The sequence below is a fragment of the Melanostigma gelatinosum genome (genome assembly GCF_949748355.1).
Source record: "Melanostigma gelatinosum genome assembly, chromosome: 2".
Lineage (NCBI taxonomy): Eukaryota > Metazoa > Chordata > Actinopteri > Perciformes > Zoarcidae > Melanostigma > Melanostigma gelatinosum.
In genome coordinates, this window is record NC_136635.1 from 13,252,715 (window position 1) to 13,271,244 (window position 18,530).

General features: G+C 41.5%; 1 protein-coding gene across 1 annotated transcript; it reads right to left on the reverse strand.

The window, feature by feature from the left end:
- Nucleotides 1-7,103: 7,103 nt before the first annotated feature.
- Nucleotides 7,104-12,133, reverse strand: cmtr2 (cap methyltransferase 2). The gene is made up of 3 exons (XM_079284154.1): nt 12,126-12,133; nt 9,102-10,361; nt 7,104-8,481 (listed from the first exon to the last, which is right to left on the reverse strand). Exons 2-3 carry the CDS (start codon nt 10,350-10,352, stop codon nt 7,426-7,428), a joined length of 2,307 nt encoding a protein of 768 aa, XP_079140280.1. The 5' UTR covers nt 10,353-10,361; nt 12,126-12,133; the 3' UTR covers nt 7,104-7,425.
- Nucleotides 12,134-18,530: the final 6,397 nt, after the last annotated feature.

Sequence of the window (18,530 nt, forward strand, 5' to 3'; positions counted from 1 at the left end):
GCAAAACATTGCCAAAGGTCTGGTTTTATTTTGTTCGTTTGTTTGTGAGGTTCATATGATGAGACTTTCGAAAAATGACGAGGCCAAAACACATCATCAAACATTAGCCTCTTCTAAATAATACAAATGCAGCTGTACAACTGCCTTCCCTGCATAAATGTAACTTCGTGCTCACCTCTGCTTATCCACAGTGAGAGAAAGTCAATCGCTGAGCACAGCAGGAGACACTGATGATGCAAAGTCCAGTATACGGATGCATTTCACAAAGTGATTATGGAGTACGTGTGTGTGCGTGTGTGTGTGTGTGTGTGTGTGTGTGTGCGCGTGTGTGTGTGTGTGTGTGTGTGTGTGTGTGTGTGTGTGTGTGTGTGTGTGTGTGTGTGTGTGTGTGTGTGTGTGTGTGTGTGTGGAGCAGCTGCCCGGTGAAACTGCATAATTACACGCTGAGAGGAACAATAAACACCAAACGTGCATATTGTTGGTAGGAATGAATGTCACAGTGTGGGATTATTTGTGTGGACGTGCGCATGTAGATTAGATTAGTCTTTCTTGGTTTGACTGCCAGAGACATTTGCTCCCACGTTAATAGGGTTGAGCAGAAGTCAGAGTGGGAGTGCACGATTTGTGTAAATTAGAGTGACAGGGTGCCTCATCGCAGTAATCAACCATTTTTATCAGCTGCACAATGTGGACTGAGTAGCTCGTGATAATCAGAGATAGAAACTGTTAGTTATCAAAGGCTGGAAACAGATAAAGCAGAGTCCAATTTTCTGTCTATTTGGCAGATTGTGTTGTGATTATTTCCCTGCCGAACACGGTAATACAGATAAAGACCTTACAATGAGAAAAACTGCATCATCATTTTACATGCCATTCACACAGGCAACAAATATGTCGAAAACCACAGAGTGATAGCAGCAAACACCACCATGACTGGGGTCTCCTGCTGTGTTCGGAGCTGAACTCACAATGTGACAAAAGCATCTCCACGGGGCATTTTACAGATGAGGCGGGCATTACGCTCGGCAGATAGTTTCGCATGATAAAATCGTATTTCTGAGGAGAATGGCATCTCTCAGTGTGCAGGTGTCCTGTCTGCACACCGAGGGATGTGTTCTCCCTCCGCTCCATGGGGAACAATTAAGAGACTGGACCTCCCAAGAGCACATTTCTCCACTGCAAAAACAACCCCACCACTGACAATAATGTCACCTGAGAAAAGGGGTGATTATTTGTTCTCATGATGCAACAGTGAGCGCTGCAGTAAGGCTGTAATGCGATAACTTCTTGGATAGAAAATGATAAAAATGCATAGTCAGGTAACTATAATTTAAAGTCAGTCAGAAAAGACACACAGTACTGGTGTGTTTGAGAGCTCACACACACACACACACGCACACACACACACACACACACACACACACACACACACACACACACCATTGTTTTTACACGAAGAACTTAGACTTATTAGCATATCTGTCAAATATGAAGCCGCATGCATCAGCCGGTTAGCTTAGCTTAGCATAACGACTGGAAGCAGGGGGGAAAAAAACTAGCCTGGTGCTGTCCAAAGGTAATAAAATCCACCTAACTGCACCTCTAAAGCTCATTCTATAACACGTTATTACGTCTTTGTTTAATTCAAGTGGTTGGCCTCACACACAATCAAAGAGTAAAGGCTCACTATGCCGACCTGCAACCACCACTCTTCACCATCAGTGTTTTTTGAGAGAAGAAAAAAATGAATCTGTGCAGACAAACGTGGATCACACACATGGTGGGAAAGCAAAGGAGCTCAGCGCTGAGATGAATCATTGTGTGTTGACAGGCCTCCATAAACAAATGCACTGAAGCGCAACAAACACTCCTACGAGCTAATATGAAAGTGCAGTACACATACCTGAGCAAACATATCCTCAGATGGGTGTGTAGTGTGTGTGTGCGTGCGCAGATATTGAATACCAACAACAAGTTGTCCCTGAGGCCTGATTTGTGCCCTCTGCCCCCATCTCTGTCTAAGCAATCCCTTTTATGAAGTCAATTCAATTCAGAGGTGAACAGAGGTCTATCGATGTGCCTTCATGCACAGAGAGAGAGACACACCAGTGTATCGTAAACAACACTGGCAAAGAGCGTATCTATCAGCCATAGATTGTGATTGTTTGAGCATAGCGTAGAAGAGAAATAACAGTGGGTACAGTCAGGAATCAGTCCCTGTGATTACAAATGAATCAAATTAAACTAAAGCCCAGTGCGGGCCATGTGGGACTAACGGCCAAACTGCTGGAGAACATGTGTGACCCAACAGACACACAGCAGCTTCACACACTGTTTTTAGCAGCTGCTCATTTAAAGCTTTGGCTCCATCGTGTTTTTAATTTGGACAGACTATGACACAATGAGCTGAAAGGGCAAGCCGCTGGCTGTGAATGGAGGCCAGGCGGGTTTTAGCCACACTGGATTAACATTTCTGATTTTACAGAGAAATATGCAGATTTACACGCACTGTCAGCAGAAGGTTGACGTCTCAGACTTTAAATGAAGCCTTGCTTCAGGTTTTTCCTTCCGAAGAATGTATCTATAAAGAGGTGATTTAAAGTGTATATATTAGAGTAATAAAATGTCTCAACAACAAATTGACCTCAAGTGAACTCAGTATGAGACATGGGTCTCTGTCCACCCTGTCACACACAAACACTGCTTCATGTATTTGCATCGTGTTGCTTTTGTTGTTTTGATTCAACAGTATTTGCATTTGTTCTTATGCACGAGGTTGTGTTTGACCCACAGCGATGAGTTAGTACCCACCGCCTTCATCATCATGTCAGCTTTTAATAACATCAGGCGTTCAGAACCTGCATTGGTAGTGTTTGCTCCAAACTGCATTATCAGATGCATTTTTACATACACTTGAGTTTGTTTTGCAGCAGAACAAACAAAAGTTACACTTTTTTTATCCTGCTGCTGAAGATTCGGCTCTCCTCAGTGCAGAACACATCACTATGGTCCTTCATTCATACTGTAACTATGATTGTTAAATTACCAAAGACCATTGTGCTTTGGTAATAAATCCTAGACTATCCAGCATGATTTACATACTCAATCCATAAAACGAGCTGTTAGAACAGGAACTAAACTGCAGTATTTCCAAGAATCAACAACGATTGACACTCCCATTCTGGCCGGGTGTCAGAGGTTAATCGGTTGCTGTTGTTTATGAGTGGAAAGCACCTGCCACAATGAAAGATTTGTGACACCAATTCTCTTCTGACGAGTTTTTAATTTGTCCCAGACACCCAAGCTGTATCTACAACCTCATGAAGGACTAACACCAGACGCCCTTACTGTCAATGAAAGTTGGATTCATTAATTCTTCCCTCCCAAAGATTTTCCGGCTGTGTATTCTCTTTCGGTGTGGTCTCGAGGATTAGTATGAGAAAAAACATATTTATCACTTCAAACATTATCTGCAGCCATCACAGTTCATAAGCAGCAAAGCTTCCATCTTTTTGTTTCAAGTCACCCCATCATACTTTGGTTGGATTACATCTTCACAGCTTTATTTTGACTTATCTTTGGTCCTCGAAGTTGTTTTTCATTTTTACATTTCCTCTTAAACTGCAGAAAATAGCTGAGCTTCATCTTAACCAGTAATTGTTCTGCAGAGCTGCACATTTTAAAAGCCATGACAGTAATTTCACCATTAAAATGTTTTTCATATTCCTGTTGATAATCTGAATTGCAGTAGTAGTATTGTTTGTGTCCGTTGTGCCAGATGTGACATGGCCTGTATCTCTTTTTATAATTTAGAGATTGATTCGTCTTCTCTCTGTTTTTAGACGATCCATCTTTCGCCTGTGAAAGGGACAAAGAGGGTTTGTTGTCAGGCAACAGCTGCGGGAGGAAAGAGAGAGCGACTCGTTTGCATCGCTGCAGAGTCGCTGTGACAGAGAACAGATGTTCTCTGTGATTGCTTCGTGGTGTGTTGATTTACTCTGTTCCACGTCAGGTTGGAGCTGAAACATTGCTGTCATCCTCAACATTTATCCTGTAAACAGACTCACTCTCCACTATTCACAAAACCATCGGCCCATACAGACAAACATGAGATGTAAAATGTATTTCACTTTCACAACTCATTGTCCTTTTCTGCTGAAATATATTATATTAGATGATGATGTCTACAGAAACAATTAGACATCATGTATAAACAGGGTTCGGTTTATTGCATTGGCTCTTGGCATGATTTGCTACAGGTCAAATTTCATGTATGTACCTATGTGATGATTGTCACAAGTGTTTAGCTTATAGCTGATATGTGGCAGTCTTAAATAATCAGAGTTTACAGCCACGCTAGTAGCACTTTAATGATTTGAGCTAAATGCTAACGTGCTTAAAATGTCAGTGCTAAGTTGTTAAGCAGGTATAATGTTTACAACGTTCACCATCTAAGTTCATCGCGTTAGAATGCTCATTTTTTAAGTTTGCTAATTAGCACAAAGCATAGATGTCATTATTTTGCTGGTATTTGTCATAAACCAAAGTGGACAAATATGTATTTGAACCTGTTTTGACCAATCTAATGGGTGTCAAAACACCCAAAGCTACAAATGTGAACCTCATGGTGGCGCTAGACCTCAGGGGATCACTATTTAGGATTCTCTGTGGACCATGAATGTCTGTTCAAAAGGTTGTACAACATTCCAGTAAATGTTGAGATCTTTTAGTCCGGACCAAAGTGGTGGACCAGCGGACCAACATTGCCGTCCATAAAGCCATGTTGTGCTTCCCTTCTTCTGCCTTCTTCACTTTGACCTTCTCTTCTTCTTCTGTGTTGTAGTGCTGCAGAGCTGACGCAGCATCTGGCGGAGCATCTGCTTTGTCAGTAACGTCGTCATCAACTGACCAAATTAAATGATGGTGAATATAATTACTGAAGTAATGAAGTTGAAACAGTTTGTCGAACATTTTGAAGATTTCTCAATCACGGTGTTTTTCGTTTCCCCCAGAAGCTAGCTAGCTGTTTCCCCCTGTCAAGTCTTTATGCTAAGCTACGCTAACCAGCTCTTGGCTATAACTTCAAGAAAATCAGTTCAAACCTGCATGAGAAGTACATCTGACTCCAGCTTTCTCATCCATCTCTTAGTTTTGTTTTCTAGCGTGCAATTAACTTTTCAGCCAGAAAACTGCTAGAAAACGGTAAACTTAGTTTTGTTTCTGAAACGGTATCTGAAGATATTGTCGATTGAGTTAAACAGGAATAAGATCACAATATCTTTTCTCAATTAACTTCTAAATAAGAAAACTAAAATATGAACAATTAATAGTCTCAGCTCTTTATTTGACTCCAGCACATTGTGGTTATTTTAAAGGACATTTAGTCGCCTCTGTATGGAGGTTTTCTGTATTTCCTCAGGTGAGAAGATACAAGAGATATTTCAGGTGTCTCAGGGAACAGAAAATGTGGACTTCATGTTGTGTGTTAATGCACATTTGTATTCTTTTGTAAGAAAAAAAACTCCTCAATATGATTTTACTACAGATTCTATTGAAGCAAATATTTATTTTTTTTACTCAAAAGCTCCTTATTAGTGTGGAATGTGTTCTTATATCTCTTAGTATTATACACTGTATTTTTTTTTGATTGTCTTTGTGTATTTCTGCTATTTCTTTACAACAGTGACCTCTGTGCTTAGAAAAGCTATCTAAGGCGGGAAAACACACAAAGGGCAAGAAAAAGGAAGTAAAACCAGACAGGACACAAGGGGAGAGAAAAAAATACAAAATAAAAGCAGGGAACACTAAACCTGAATGAATAACATCCTCGAGAAACAGATATTCAAAAGATGCAACATAGTGCAGGTTTTACAGACAAAGTCAGAGGGCTTTGGGCCAAACTGACAATTTTAACAAATCTCTGAGTGAAACTTTTCATGTAGTGTGAAGAGAGCTCAGGCCAGCCCTGTGAGAAGTCACACCTTAACAAATAAAATCTCTGCTTGCGCTGTGAAACAGACTTGTAGTGAGCCTATGTCAATCCAATCAATTGTTTAACAGTAGGTCACTTTATACGCTGCATGTAAAAAGATCCCCACCGTCCTGGGATGAAATAATGTGTTTTAAAACATAACAGGCACTTCAGAGTAAAACTCCCGTGTCTTTGTGTTGTGGATTTCAACACAAAACATCTGTGACTGACAGGCGCTTTGGTGCCGAGGGTTGGATTATTGTTTATTCCACCTCCCGAAAATCCTCGGTGAATTCAGTAAGAGATGAGTTCTGCTGAAAGTCATTTTGCATTGTCATGCACTGCAAGTTTGTTTCATCAGACAATGTCGTCACCTGCAGGTTGTCAAAAGCTTTGTATGTCGCACGCTTAGATTTGTTGGAACATAAATAATGACCTGGATGCTTTTGAGACTGGTGGAGTGAAGGTTTGCCTTATTTAACGTCACAGGTTAATGACACATTGGTATGGTAGGTACGATTTTATTTATCAGGGATATATCAGCATATATGTACATAAGAAAGTCACCATCACAGAGCACTGACAAGTTTATCTTTCAGAAGCTTTGTTTGTAAAAAATAAAGACGTCTAAATGTCCTGATGACTGAGCAATTCCTTGTTAGTTATCAGCCGACATACAAGCTGATACCGATGAATCTGGGATAATCTTAAATCGGTCAAAATGGATCAACAAAAATGGATCAGTCGAAATCTGATAGTCTAACAATTCCAATTGTCTTTTGTATGTTTCTACATTTCGGTAGTATGGTGATGTGGAAGTAGAGTCAGTATCCTTTTGTTTCCTCAAGAGCCGTCACTTGACGTGGTTTTAACGTGGAAGAAGTAAAAAGAGCTGACCTCTGGTTGTGCAGCATCAATTTTGATCCTGACAATGTTCTAGCGGTGCAATGCTAAACGACGGCATACAAAATTATTCAGTGATTAACTGCTGGAAAAAAAAACAGTCAACGAGAATAAAACTGACTGTGACGGCGATAGCATGTAGCCCAGAGTCACAGCTCACTTCGTCTCGCTCCACATCTCTGGAGAAAGGTCTGGCTGCACCCATTATCATTCTGCTTTAGGGGGAAAAAACGCTCCGTCTTGTTTGTATTTCACCAATCACAATCATCTTGGGCGGCACGTAGGCCAGGATGCAGCGACGATGCCCTTACAAAAGATAGGAACTTGTTCTGGTGGAACATTTGCACATGGGGAGGAAAGCAATGTCGATACACCACAAAAGAAACCACGAAAATGTGTGAAATGTTTTTTTACTGAGATAACATACAAACTTTGATTATCGGTGCCCTAGAGGTGAAGCCTGCTTATAACTCAGCTCTGGAGGAGCTCACTGGACACATTATTTGCTCGCTGCATCTGGCTCCTGCAGAAACGTAGCTCACTCAACTGCACTATGATTTCATGAGCGAATGCAGCTGCTGCTGGATGATTTCAGAGTTCATGGTCCGCAGGAACTCAGTCAGTCCTCCTGTGAGCAGCTCCTCCATGGGAACAAACTGAAACACCTGACTGTGACCCCCAGACGGCAGATTTCCACCCGAGTTCTCCTCTCCTCTTAACAGCTGACCCATGCGGTGATGGACGTCAGTAAGAACATGGAGCAGTCGTGCAGCAGCTTCGGGGCAGAAACCAGCACACACAAGCACCGTCCCGACTATGCCCGGTGGGGGCGGACACCTGAACGTGACTGAGCGAAAACACGCATGCAGGCAGAGCACAACAGCTGCAGTGACACGGGTAAAGGCAGAAAACACAGGCAGCAGCAGGGCATCCCCAGAGTTCAGTGTCTGCAGGGAGAACACAACACAACCCAGGAGCTGCTGCTGGTATAGCGGATCCCCGTCGTGCAGCGGGATGCAGCCCCTTGGAGGAGCTGAAGGCGCCGCAGAAAATGTTAAGACTAAATCCCCCAGTTGGCCTTCACAGGCATCCCACACGGAGCAGCTGCCAAACACCAAACACCGTCTCTGCTTTCTGTTCCCATCACTGTCAGCTGTGACGACGCAAAGACCTGCAACGTCGGACAAGATGGAGGCCGCGCAAACCGCGTGGCAAGAGTCACAGGGAGGTGCGCAAGTCCAGTCTACTGCTGCGTCCATCAGGGCTTCGTTCAAGTGGTTCAACAACCCTCCGTCACAGAACGCAGAGTTTCTGATAGCAGGCAGCGCAGCTCCGACGATAACGTACCACGAATCCACCCGACACCCGGACAGGGGTCCTTCCAGCACGCAGCCCGTCCCCAAGGCCTCGGCGCAGTGTCTCTGTATCCAGGGGGCATGGCAACCCCTCTCGATGCGCTCCCTCCAGCTCAGGGTCTGCAATTCCCTCCGCTCATTGAAGGAGCCTGTTTGCTTCTTCTGTCCCAGAGGTCGGCCCGCTGAGCCGCTGCAGCAGGCGGGACTCACCGTGTTACGAGAGAGCCATCGACTCCGTGGAAGGAAGCTCACCTACACACAGAGACACTTGATCATGTTGGGTTTTAGACTTTCTGAAAGCTTTTATTGCTTTGAACCCCACTGTCCAGTTGCTAAAACATTAAACCTCTGTTACTGTATGAACCAAGAAATTGATCTAAAATGAACCACTTAGGTTTTCCATCTTCTGCAGAGCTGAACATGGGAACAGATGGAAGGCTCTACGTGGGTTTAAACACAAACTGGTGTACCTGCAAAGGACGGCTACTTTTGAACTTCTGGTCTGTTCGGGTCTGGGTTTAGTTGTTGTAAAGTCTGTTCAGGTCAGGTACTTAAAACCCATGAAGACTACACTGCTCTGCAGTTGTTCTGGCCACATTTCTCATTGGGAAAATACATGTAGAAGAACTTCAAATTCAACTGAATTGAAGACTTGAAATTTACCCTAAAATCCCTTAAAAAGTAAAAAAAATAAATAAAGTCAAACATCTATAATTCCATAACAACTGAGCAAACTCCATCTGATGAAGACGGTGTTATTATGATCGAAGGCTCTGGAACCTCTACCAATCGTTTGTTTAAATCATTTCTAACTGCTGTTTCAAAGGTGAAGCAAGAACCTCCAGACAGACTGGCCTCTCCAGACATCCTACCTGGAAGCGCTGAAGGTATTCCTGAGCCGTACGGTCCCTGATGTAGTCGAGACGCTGCCTCTGCTCGCTGCTCATTCCTTCAAACAGTCGCAGGTTCTCTGTGATCGTCTCCACCTGCAGCGCATGGAAGTACGAGCACACGTCCTCATGCTGCTTCAGAAACGACCCCGGGACAAGCGAGTTTGGGAAAAGCGCCTCTCGGTCGGCCAGATGTGGTCCGTAGTTGCGAATCAGTTTGGAGAGCAGGGGCCTCACGGCTTCCTTGCCTTCATAGTTCAGACACACGACGTACACCTCAGAGTTGCCAGACTTGCTGGTGGCGGGTTTGAAGACGTTGACGGAGCGGAAACAGCAGGTCAGTAGGTAGAGTAAGCAGACGGAGGAGTGTTCATACAGGGTGAACATCTTCAGCACAAAGGAGCCGCCGGGGCTCAGGAGCAGCAGTGCGGCCGTGACTTCGCAGTAAAGCAGCGACGCCACCAGCGCCTCCTGCTCATCGGGCTTCTCCTGACAGTCAACGCTGCCGTCCGCCGTCACCACGTCAACTCTGCGCATGTTAGCCACAAACGCCTGCAGCTCCAGCAAATGGTTCTGGATCATGACGTTGCCAGTGTTATCTGATCCAAAGAACCACCAGGGCAGCGTGTTAGCGATCAACCGGTCGTCTGCGATCGTCGCGCCGCCGCCGTTAGCCTCGTGGTACGGGTTGAGAGTGTTGGCGGCCCAGCTCCAGTCACAGTAGCGCGTGGACTCGCTGGTTTTGAGGTAGTGGTTCAGGGCAGTTATGAAAGCCCCTGGAGCTTCACACAGGTGGACCGTGTTCAGCTCCCCATTTTGAAGAGCCTCCTCTGGAAGAAGGTTGAAGGTTCCCAGGATCTCAGAGAACTTGCACCAGGCCTGAGTGCAGATCTCCGCGTTGGCCGCAGAACGCACGGCTGCGATCACCTTGCCGGCTCGATTGGTGGAGTTGGTGTGCTGATGCCAGACCTCGACGTTCTTGTCACTGAGCTGGTTCTTGACCTCGTTCAGCGACGCCTTCAGCACCTGCAGCCCGCGGTGCTCCTCCGCAGAGTGGCTCAGAGCGGCGTTTGGGTCGGGGATGCACCACTCCTCGTCTGAAGGTTTCACATATGTTCTGATTTGACTAAAAATACCTTGAATCTCGGTCAGCGTTTCAGGCTCAAACGCCACCGTGTTGCTGAAATGCTGCAGCTTGCAGACTTTCCTCCTGGTCCCTCTGCCTGAGCTCATCCTCCACACCTGTTAAAAGTAGGACAAGAGAAGTTCCAAATGATTAAAACCTGCGTTATCCACTTTTGTGTTTTAATGTAATCCACCAGACTGTTCCGGGTTGATGTGACTTGCTTCCATGCCAAAGGCAGTCAATCTTAAGAACAGCCAACAGAACATTTCACAGTGAATTATACATTACAGAGGCCCGGCTCTGCAACCCTTCATTCTTCTCGACATGCATGAGTGGTGTTGAATTACTTATGTCGACTCATTATGATGTGGCGCCCTCAGGCAACCGGGCAGATTGTAAATACTGGTGATTACCACACCAGGCCAGAGCTTTACCCACAATATCAAGGGGTTTTCTACAACACACGGTCTCCTCTAATACATTGTATCAACACATGAATACTACATAAAGGAAGTTAGATTAAAGGTTTTGTTGTTGTACTGTGGAAGCCACGTATTCAGCTTGGTTGTAGTTTATCCTTTCGACAACGCAGTGAGTTTTTAAATTATTTATCTTAAAAAGTAGGAGAATGTTCTCAACCCTTGGAGGGGCACTTAATTCCTTCAGTTTTGGGGGAGACATTTGGAGATGCGTGGTTCTACGAGACGGTTTAGTCGTGTTTGTTTCCCAGAATATGACTGAAACAGGACAGTCTGTGAAGTGAGACTGTTTACTAAACCATCACGGTGTCCTGAAACCTTTATTTATAACAATTCATGTAAATATTGAGCAATTTCTTATTCATTACGTAAAAATAACTTACAATCAGAATCAAATCAACCCCGGAGCTGATCCTCGGCTCATGTGCACATGATTTAGAGGACAACACGGGCCACTTCCGGATCACTTCTTGATTAGGCTGCAGTGAGGCAGTGATGTATGGCAATATGTGGCACATGGCTGGCACATTCATCAATTATTCCTCATCAATCATATTGTTAAGCGCCACTTGTATTAAAGTCGTCTGCTTCCTGCTGTGTTCCTTTAGCTGCCGTTTACATGAACTAGCAAGAAGAGCAGCCTGATGTGACAGTTTAAGCATAAAAGAGATTTAGGAAGGTGATAACGAGACTTGAGATAAGTTGAGTGATAATTAAGTAGTTTTTAATGAGGTCTGAATTCATCCTCTCAGATGAGACTGTAGAGAATCTAAAAGTAAAAACATACACTTACCAATGAATACTCGCTGAGCATTAGTTGCAGGCTTACTAGCTAGAGTGAAATTATTGAAAAAAATAGAAATGTGAATAACCATTTATGGTTTTAAGTAATTTGCCAAATACTTATGGCCCTTTATCCGTATAGTCTAATCAGCTAATATAAAAACATTATCGACATATTAATACAAAAAGACGCAATAAGACATCAACTCTTGCGAACAATAGGATGCTTGAAATGAAACATTCTAGCAACAACAGTAACTGGACTGCTTTTTATTTCCTCCTAGCACAATATGAATCTATGTCACATTCAAAAGCTCTCGTTGCTCACTAACTCAGAAGCCGAGTTAATGATGTGTGTGGTGTTCACTGATGAAACTAGGCTGTACATGTTGTGTTGTCGGGACAGTGAAAAGACACAGAAGTTGAAGCTGAATGGGTCGCTTCCTTCAGGCGCAGTGCGCATGGCCGAGTTGTGTCTCCTTAAGTCGGCCATGAGTGACCTTTTCTGACACCCTTTGCTTCCAAACGTCTCTCAGAGGTAAACGTCTGAGGTCTGAGGAGCTGTCTTCTCGATAAGAGAGACACGAGGAGCCTGAAGACAACTGAACAGAAACTCACCGGACTGTGGCAGCTGTCAGGGAACGGAACCACGCTTTCACGTGACTCAGGGCGACACTGCGCATGCGCAAAGTTGAGAAGGCGGGGCCTCTCTTAAAGGAATATGTCACTTTTTTTATTTGGTTAAAAAAAACAAATGACATCAAAATAACAGTGAAGAGTACGAAAGAGGGCAAAAATATTAGCCTCAAAATTTAAAAAAAATACTTATAATGTATATTGAAATTACAATATATATATAATATCATTTAGTTTTAATTATTGACGTTTTATTTACACATTAGTTCATCACTTTCTTGTTACAACTGTTAAATGTGGAGTGCATTTGAATTGCTTTATTTTCTGATGGGTAGCATGTGAATTTCCCCCGAGGGATCAATACATGTGTGTCTTAATTTACAATATAAATCATAATTCATTTGTTTATGGTAATTTGTATTATCAATCTGCAAAGCAACTAAAGTTATCAAATAATGCAGTGGGGTACTATATATACAGGACAATATTTACATTTGAATTATAGTGGAGTCGAAGTTTAAAGTAGCAGAAGATGGATATCATCAAATAAAGTACCTCAAAATTGTACTTTATTGCATTACTTGAATTAATATACTTATTTACTCACCAATATTTCATTTTCGTAGATAGAGGATGCCGTGTTGATATGCTCTGTAGGGATGACAAAAATAATTCCATGAAGTATCCCTTTATTTTATTAAAAATGTAGTTCTATATTTTTTAGAAGGACCTGGCTGCAGACAAGACAGCAGACATCGAACCTGATCTTGTGGCAGCCAGCTTCTCTAGGATGTTTATAGGGATGAAGATGTTTGGCTGGTTGAGAAGGCATTAGTTTGAAAATAAAATGTGATCTTGTATACAGAAATACGGAAAGGAAAAGGAAAACATGATTTGCAGAGAGTGTAGGCAGATTAAATAACAGAGGTAGGGTGTGATGATTTGAATAGGATATTTTAATATATATTGTATTGCAATTCAATTCTTCCATCGTTTACAGTCAGAAAAAAATCCTTCGGCTGTCAGGTAACACAAAGCTGCAACAATGAACAATACAGAACAATAAACCAAATGAAGTTAGTTTTCTCATGAAATCTTACACTGAATGTTAATTCAACCCCAGAATATTTTACTTTAGTGCTTTTATCCACTGCTTTGAGTTTTTTTTGTTGATTCATTAGCACAGATTATTATTATTATTATCTGTAGACCTCATCCTGATTCAACACATACATCACTTATTACTTCATTATTCTAATGATGTGGCTATTTCGGATTTTTCTGGCAAATGACAATAAGATCATGACTACCGGTAAATATAAAGGTTGGCGTTGAACTATTCTAACTTTCATTTGATGAGTGAATTCAGAAGGATTTGAGTCTCTGACTGTATGATCCTCTATTCTACTGGATTTGCTTGTGTGTGCATCTTTCCAGCCAGATTATCCCCAGTGAACTGATCTGTGTCATCATGTTATATAATTATTAGACCTCTCTGCAGTGTGTGCTGATGGAAACTTGGTTTAACGCCATGTTTGAATGGGTTTTACAAACTGTTTGTATCACTGCATTCACTTTCCTCCACATCCAATATACTTCACATTACCTATGCTGCTCAGAATAATTCCGACTTTAATAAGAAATATGTGGCGAAGTAAAAACAGGACACTCACAGAAGGAGTCTCATACATAAATAATGGACCTTTGGGATATCTGAAGTTAGGATTTCAAAAAATGGTGGGTTTAAACATTTTGTCAGCCAATTTATTGCTAAACAAATGACACCTCTTTTAATATTAATGTGTGTTTTGTGAAGATATCCTTCTATTTCTTAATGCTCCTACAGAAACAAATATGCCCTCAGGGACAAAGAAAGCTCTCAATTTACAGTATTCAAATCAAATGCAACGGCGTATACTGTATATCACAATTGATATTAAAGAGATTGGAGGTTTTAAAGGTCGTGTGTGACTATGAAAATAATTAAATGTGCTCTGCAAATGGGAAGAGAGGCCGACAGCATCCATACTCAATGTGGTATATTATTCATAAAGGGCAGCCACTTCTAGCCAGTTCCCTCCAGCATTTAGTTCACTCAGGTCTCAACTAACAAACTAACATGTGACTCGGCCATGACGCTGCACTTTAAGTGTCCTCCTGAACATCCAGCTGCAAAACCGTAAGATAGAGTTAAATTATTCTGCCATTTATCTTCACTTTAGATGGTATGTTGTTGCATTTTGCATGTCGTAGATTTGGAAACCTCTTCTGCCTATTTTTTGATTGTTATGGATGTGACTCAACTTCCAAAAACCTGTGTTTCCCTGGATTGGTTCTTTCCTCTCTGTCGATAGCTTTCCAAAGCTCAAACACCACCAAAGATATGAATTCAACACTCAACACGGAACCATAATCCATGAAATTGTGCACGGACAGTAATGGTTCCCATGTATCTGACTGACTTCAGTGATCCCCAAGTGCAACCACGAGGTTGACAATTTTGTTTGTTATTGAAATACCCGAAGAACTATTGGATGGATTGCCATAAAATGCTGTAAAAACATGTATGGTTCCCAGAGGATGAATTGTAAAATATTTGATCAGCTGGCCTTTTATGTAATGTGTCCGAAAATTGGATTAAGGCCAAATATCTGCACAACTAATGACATTCACATCAGACTGAACTGTACTTTGTGTTTAGTGGTGATGAGCAAATGTTAGCATACTAAGATATAAAACAGCATGCTAACTGCTTAACCTCAGCATGTTAGCATTGCCATTGTGATGTTAGCATTTAGCTCAAAGCATTCCTGTGACTAAATACAGCCTTGGAGAGCTGATAGCGTGGCTGTAGGCTTTTAGTTTTTTATTCATACACTTAAATCTATGCAGAGAACACATTAAAGTGTATATCTCAGTTTGAGCTTTTTGATACTTCCAGCACCTTATTTTAAGATAATGGGGAAGCGGTGGTTATCCTGCATTTACTCATCTTTTTATTCATAGATATCAGAGGTTCAAGACGTTAGGGACAATGTTGACATGACTGTCTCCGTTTTAACTGGTATCTTCTGTCTATATGGAATCATTGGCTATATTACGCATTACATTGAATCTTTATTTACTAACAGAAATGTACTCAATCAACATATTTAGTTCACCTGTTTTCCTTCAGCTGTTACAACCTGAGACATGCATTTATTTGCAGAGGTCCTCTGTGTTATAGATACATAACATTTTGATAAATTATTGCATTATTTATTGCAAACATTTGAAAACACAATTTAGATTTTAACATAATTTTAACAACTAAATACATATATATCTTGTGATTACATTAAAGGGGACAAACGTCACTGTGGTCCATATTTCATGTTTTTTTGTCAGGACGCTTTTTTTTACCATAAAAATGTGAATGCTGCAGTCATCACTTCACTGTAATTGAATGGAGAGATAAAGGAAAGTGGGCGAATGAAGCACAATTGTTGCCTTGGTCCAGACCTTTGAATACGCCCACTCCACCAAGTTTGAGTCGACAATTATGTTTGATATCAGGGAAGCCCAACTGCTCATGACAGGGAGAATACAGGTATCATGCAGACTTAACTGCTGTTTTCTATTCTTCGTTGTTTTTTATAGTAACGTGTGTAAACACAATGATGTGATTAATTCTGAATAATTAATTTTCTGTACATATACATCATATCTAACTTCCAAAGCAAATGTAATTAGTCAAGTTTCTGGGGCTTTGTAGACCTGCAAATCCTCTTCTTATGTCCGATTTCAAGTGGCATCAGTGCAGTCTCACAGTTTGTTTGTCTCTCTCTCTCTTTGGTTTGAGAGAGATTTTAAAAAAAAAGAAACACATATCCGAGGGTGTGAAATTGAAAGGATCTTTGCAATTTATTTTTATTTCCATGTCACAGAAATATGCACATTCCAATTTCAGCTTAACTAAACTTCTGTTACATTAATTTTCAAATTTTGCTCATCTAATTAGTATAAGTAGACTATGAAGTTATCTTGTTTACCGTGCAATTAAATGTCATTTGTGTCATTATGGCTTATTTGCACACAATTATTTGTGTATAGATTCAATAAAAAAAATCTATTTAGCAGAGGAGAAACACTGTTAAAACATTTCGAGACATAAGCGCTTCTAGTATTACAAACAGGATTTAGTGTTCTCCTGATCTGCTGCACTCACACAAGGTGACGGAGGTCTCTCCTTCACCTGAGCTCATTGCCACTGCAGCGATTATTTCGCAGAGTTCAGCCCGGAGGTCAAAGATTTGCTGTCATGAAAGAAAACAACGTCATAATACATGCACACAACCATGTCATGCATACAATACACCATTAGACACACACACACAGTGATACAGTAACATCCCTCTTTGCGTTTGGTCATAAAACTGCAGGCTATCTGCAAATTAAACAGGAGCTTAATAGCTTTTTCTTCATTCTGAACACAAAAGGCATCCAGATTACCGATACTATCGGTGTGACAGTGACTGTGAGAGACTACACAAACACACATACACACACACGCGCATACATGCACACACAGTCAAAGAATCATTCAGGACTCTTGCTGACGCTCTTATCAGAAACAATTAACATTTAAAAGGGACGTTGCTGCAAATTGCCATTTCATTAATTAGGCCTTTGAGAAGCCTTTAGGCCCTGCATTACAAGTAATCTTTCAAAAACAAAGTAGCTACAGGGGACAACATAGTAATGAGGACTGGAAATTATATTTCACAGGCAGAGGAAAATGAAAAGATAATGTAATGCAGAGAATAATGGATGATTTTCAGCCACGCTGGTGGATACGGCTTTAGGGATAGCAGTGTTGGCTGGTCGGTTGGTCCAACTCTTTGGTCCAGACTGAAATATCTCAACCATTATTAGATAGATTGAAATTTTGCCCAGACAGACATTCATGTTCCCTTTAGGCTGAAATGTAATAACTTACTGACCTTTCCTTTAGAGCCACCATCAGGTCAATGTTTCAATTTGTTTTCTGTATTCTTCAACCTGTATTCCCATCAGCCTCAACTGTACTTTGTGTTTTGTGCTAAAAAAATCACATCACGTTTGTACGCTTTTATCCACAGCAACTTACAAGAAGTACATTCAACCATGTAGATACAACACAAAACCTGCAAGAACTTGCAAAAGTTAGCATGCTAACACGCTACACTTTGATAGTAAACATTATACCTGCTAAACATCATGTTAGCATGATCATTGTGCATGTGTTAGCATGCCAATGCTAGCTCAAGTCAGTCACCAGTGTAAGTTCAGCCTCACAGAGTCACTAGCATGGCTGTAGACACCTATTTTATATTTTTATATTTTTGGTACGACACAAAGCAATGGCTGTTGTGAAGTCATACATCAGCTCGGCAGGCCATTCTTTAATTTCTGGAGGCATAAAATTATGAAACGAGTTAAACAGAACTTGAGTGCTAAGCTCTTGGTATCCCCATGTCTGTTAGTTGTATTTCTCAGGACTGCTGAGTTGCTTTTGACAGAGAGTGCAGCTGTAGGATTCAAGGAGTTTGTGTGATTTTCAAGGATTTTCTTTTCCCTGCATTTAGTGGATTTAGTCATTTGGCCAGCAGGTTGAAATATAATCCCATGAGCTAAACACAAGTAGAGTATCACAGTTTCAGGTTTTTTCCCTCAGGACATTAAAGCTGCACGGGATGACACATATACAACAAGCTGAAGCGTTTATCAGTAGCTGCTGTGAGTTTTTAGACTGTAGTTCTTATTTTGTGTGTGTGTTCTGATAGATAAGTGGGCCCCTATGTGAAGTTAGCTGATATGTTGCTTTCACCACACCCTACAGATATACAGCGCCCATTTTCTAGATTTACTGTAAATCATTACTCACTCATACACTAACACACATGTGTGAGCATGTGCACGCTCACAAGGCAAGGCAAGGCAAGTTTATTTGTATAGCACATTTCAACAACAAGGTAATTCAAAGTGCTTCACATGAAACCATTAAAAGCATAAAGGCAAAAGTAAAGGAGATTTAAAACATACATTGAAACAATAATTGATGTCTCCCTGAGACATTACGCTGCACGCAATCAACCATACACTGCCGCAATTCTGCAATTACTTGCACACAAACCACGTCTGGAAAGCCAATAAACAATAAACAGTGATATCCAGCATACCTCAGCCATCAATCTGTGCTCAACGAAAGCTTCAGATGTAAATCACTCGTGTGATTCAGGCCATGTGGAGGTCAGAGGAGAGAAAGGCACGAGACAAATGCAGAGGAAGGATAACAATCATGTTCTTGAAAGAAAACAAAATCTTTATACTGTTGATGTTATAATCTGGTACATGTAAACAAGCATT

Coding starts and splice junctions, on each gene's coding strand:
- cmtr2 (XM_079284154.1), bottom strand. CDS start 10,352: ATGAGCTCAGGCAGAGGGACCAGGAGGAAAGTCTGCAAGCTGCAGCAT. Junction 8,482..9,101: donor AATACCTTCAGCGCTTCCAG/GTAGGATGTCTG, acceptor CTCTGTGTGTAG/GTGAGCTTCCTTCCACGGAG.